The 4,677-nt window shown below is 36.6% G+C and overlaps 1 protein-coding gene across 1 annotated transcript in view; it reads right to left on the minus strand.

The window, feature by feature from the left end:
* Positions 1-2,382: 2,382 nt before the first annotated feature.
* LOC111086615 (NADH-ubiquinone oxidoreductase chain 5-like) overlaps positions 2,383-4,677 on the minus strand; it is a 3,827-nt gene continuing 1,532 nt past the window's right edge. The window contains 3 exon segments of the mRNA XM_022390147.1: positions 2,383-2,408; positions 2,706-2,881; positions 2,883-3,242. Coding sequence (XP_022245855.1) covers positions 2,383-2,408; positions 2,706-2,881; positions 2,883-3,242 — 562 coding nt within the window.

Raw genomic sequence — 4,677 nt, forward strand, 5'->3', positions numbered from 1 at the left:
TTTGGTACCTCTGTGTAGGACTTAACATAGGATTCGAGTTCAAATAAAACCTGTAGTGTAAGATCAATTCTAATTCTTTATTTATTTGCTTATTATTATTATTGTGTTGGATTCTTCATGTCTTGGGTGAGGTGGAAGAAACTTTTAGACAACTTAAATAATGATTGCCACATGTGTTTGTTATTAATAATCTGAATTAAATAACCCTACTTCATAATGAGAAAAGTTCAGTAGAGAGGGAAATGTGAGAAACTTTATATTGCTTTAGTTTGGCCTGTCGTGACTTTGACTTTGATGGAGACGGATTCGTGACTCGTTTGCTTTGACAAAGTTTGGATATAAGTATACGAATACGCCCCCAGTGGCACAGTGGTATGTATGCGGAGTTACAACGCTATAATCCGGGTTTCGATACCCGTGGTGGGCAGAGCACAGATAGCCCATTGTGTAGCTTTGTGCTTAATTACAAACAAATATGTGACTACAGGTGAAATGTTACTTTATTAATCTAATCCATCTCATCCTTTCTTTTTCTCCTTTGGGGAACCTAAAAAATGAACAGGTTTCTGGCTAGGACTGGTGACTGCAGTCGGGTACGAAACACTGCACCATTTTCAATGTGTTTGTACCTATGAAGTCGACCATGTGTAATTTGTTTAGAACCAGTGTGCTTGTTGACATGGTAACATGACTTCACACTTCGTTACTCTATTAATCACAGTCAAACTTATTGGAATGAACAGTTGCAGTATGTCATGATGGCATGCTGTGTATCAGATTTTATGTATGGGCCAGATTCTTTTCAGTAGGTGTCTGTGATTTGTTGGTGATAAATTTCACCAATAAACAAACAGCACACAGTCCACTTGTTGTATAATAGTATATATTAAACAAGTGAAACGTATATACAAATGCTCGTTACACTGTTGGTTATCACAGGTGTATCCAGAGATTTAAATAATTGTCTCTTTTTTTCTATCAAAATCCAAACAGGCTGGCTCAGTTACTTTAGAACACAATTTGACAAGAAGAATTATTCTTCTCTACTCTGTTATTACAATACAATATGAGGTAATTTCACTTTAAAATCATCACTATAACTCATGGTTACCACAACTATGTCGAGAGCTTTGAATAATTATATCTTTTTCACCAAAGTCCACACTGGTTGATTCAGGTAACTTAGAACCAAATCAACAAGACAAATTACTCTTCTCTACTCTGTTATTACAATACAATTTGTGATAATTTCAATTTAAAAATCACCACTATACACTCTATGGCTAAACTCACAATCATGCAGTCTAGATCTAATTAAATTTCCGACGCGTGTTTATACCGCGAAAGAGGTCTGGAACACTCCACAAACTATTAGATATTATGATGCAATAATACTCAATTAAAATAACGAGAAAGACTCGGAAGGTTCTAGTAACATGAAGCAATAATATAACAATCCCCAATTCATAACTATTGATCTACACAACATATGATTCGTAAGAATTACGTAAATAACCTGATGAACTATTATTTCCTCTAAAGATAGCTAAATATAACACTTGCTCAATATAACTATCTAAATCATAACTATCACGTTAAACTTATACGGAAAAAGTCGTGTATATCTAATAATGTCAACAAAACATATGGCAACTTGTTATTTCACTCACATGTTTATATTTGAGCGGGAAACGACTACCACTGTAGATGTAATATATGGCCAACTTCTAACTTTGCAACACCATAATGTCCAGAGGTATTTGTATAGTGGTTAAGAACAGCACGTGCAGATGAACATGAGCTTGTGCACCAGGAACTGTGCAGAACAGATGTATAGCAAAAGAAGTGCTACATCAAAACAGACAAGGAGAAGGCTCTCCATGACGGACATTGATTCTGGCATTTGTAAACGCCTGAAGTACCTACTTTGATGTAGAAATTGCCCTATTACCTCCCTAAAAAACTCCATAATCACACTCTCCATCTTCCTCATAATTTTAATCCCAGGTCTATTCCACGAGTGAAATCAAGGAGCACTGGAATGAGAAAACTAAGGTAAGTATTTAAATTATAAAACTTGATTTGCAATCCAAAATTATTGGAAAACCCAATCTTACCTAACAAAATAGAAAGCAAAAATTTGCATTTAGTTTCGCCCTGAACCCTTAGTTAAAAACCTCTATTTTCAATAGAAGCCAAACAAGAGGCATCTCACTGTTAATGAGAAGACTGAAACCAATTTCCTATTGAGGAAATACGAATGAACTAGAAGAACTGCTAACTCTTCCATATCGGTTAAATTCTGTTTTATTTCTATAGTGTAAACAACACTTAATATTTTCATTATTAAAATGGGTAACTTACCCTAGCAATATCCCCAGGTTAACTAACTTCCCTAGCATCATAAGCTATAAGGATATATTAAAAAAGTAAAAACCATGATCCAAACTGCAAAAGATGCCAATTACATTTTTAAATTATTATCCTGAAAAATCGTAGCTCCCATCATCATCCCCCCCAAAAAAAAACACTTTGAGGGCCAATTCACTCTTCCCACTTCAAATCACTCTTCAAAAAATAATCCCCTAAACTTAACTTGGATAAGATAGGATTTGAAGATGATCAAGGTAAAAATCACATAATCCCTAAAAAAATGATCAAAACTCCCCCCCCCCCAGAAAAAAAAACAAATATCTCCTCCTTACCCCTCACACAATCAAACCTAATCATCACACATAAAACCCTTATAACCCTATAATAAAAAGGTACAAATACAAAACAAGGCACAGGAAACAAAATTCACATTAAAGTAGATCCTATAATAACTGCCTAAAAAGACAAAAAAGTAATAGAAACTCTTATAACCTTCCCTTCCCCAAAAATTTCTAAAAAACATTAAGAAATTTCGTCCCATAACATAGAAAAACAATCGAAAAGAATAACAAGCGGTTAATTCTACCGAAATCCCAAAGAAAATAAAAATAAGAAATTTATAAAAAGACATACTTTCCAAAATAAAATCCTTAGAATAAAAACCAGCCAAAAAAGGAATTCCACACAAAGATAAATTAGCAACATTAAAACAAGACCCTACTACAGGTCTAAACTCAATCATACCTCCTATATACCGTAAATCTTGAGCCCCACCTCTTCTGTGAATCACAGATTCAGCACAAAGAAAACGAAGAGCCTTAAATAAAGCATGCGTAAGCATATGAAAATATGCTAACTTTCTGTTACGTCTCCGTTTATTAATTAACTTTCCGTAACTTCGTTCCGACGAAACTTTAGCGACACAAGTCCTTACTTAATAAAACTGGTTTATTTTTTCCGAATATAACTTTACGATACACTTAATTTCAACAATCGCGCTAAAACAAACGCTATAACAACGAACGTGCTCAATAATACTCTCTTACTGCAGATCAATTACTCACTGTCTACACACACATTATTGTCCCGTCGCGTTGTCACCCTCTTATATATACCAGACTACCCTATATCTAGTAATCTCCCATCAATTCCCGAAGGTTCGAGAGAACGAGTCACGTGACCTCGCTGACGCAACACTGCCCCTCCTTAGTATTGTTCGTCCCGAACAATAGCCACATACAATAAACCAATAACAATTAACAATAACTTAATTAAATGTACAGAAATACAATCACAAAATTACAATTCAACAAAGTCTCTTAATTTTACGGGACGTATCTTCTTCCGTACTGGTCTCCGTCTTGTTGGCTTCTGCTTCATGTGGAGTTCATTTGCATCATCAGGAAATGTCCTATCGTCAGTAACAGTCACATCAGTGGTAGTAACTTCATCAAGAGTTTCACCATTTCCCTTCTCAAAACTGAGTAGAGTTTCTTCTTCGACGGTGGCTTCTTCATGTGGCACGTTTTCAGCAGCGTCATTTGTTCTGTTTTCCACTTCGTCCCAACTGAAATGTCCTAGACCGTGATAATGCCAAAGCCTGTTGGCATGCACCACTTTTGGCTTACCTCGCCGACCACATTTTACCCGGAAAGTCACGTCTGAGAGACGATCCACTATGTCATATGGGCCTTCCCATGGAGAATACAACTTAGGAGACTTCCCTTTGGTCTTCCTGGGATTATACAACCATACCTTGTCTCCTGGTTCCAAGCTGACTTCAGTAAATCTCTTATCATAAGATAACTTCATCGAATCAGCAGACGTTTTCAAGTTTGAACGCACTTGATGGTGAATATCACCCATCCTTTCTGATAACACTTCCACAAACTCTGACATGTTCACTGGCAACTCTTCATAAGGTGGGCATCCCTTATGCTTGGGTCCCCTTTTAGAACTACATGTACTGCATGTCCTGCACCATTCTTCCACATCTCGCCTCATACCTATCCAGTAAAATCTTTGTCGTAGATGACTCAATGTCTTCCTAATTCCGAGATGTCCTCCTGTTAAATTATCATGAGATTGACGCAGCACAACTTCCCGTAACTTCCTCGGTGTAACTGTTTGCCAAGTCGTAACTTTCCCATCTGTAGTTTCCCATCTCCTGAGAAGAATACCATCTTCAAGCCTTAACTCGTTCCATTGCGCCCAATAGTGCTTTGTCACAAAGCTTAGACTAGACACCTTCTCCCAAGCAGGGCGCAAAACACTTGTTTATAGGAAATAAATTACAGGCTTCAG

Source organism: Limulus polyphemus, unplaced genomic scaffold (genome assembly GCF_000517525.1).
Source record: "Limulus polyphemus unplaced genomic scaffold, Limulus_polyphemus-2.1.2 Scaffold1255, whole genome shotgun sequence".
Taxonomy (NCBI): Eukaryota; Metazoa; Arthropoda; class Merostomata; order Xiphosura; family Limulidae; genus Limulus; species Limulus polyphemus.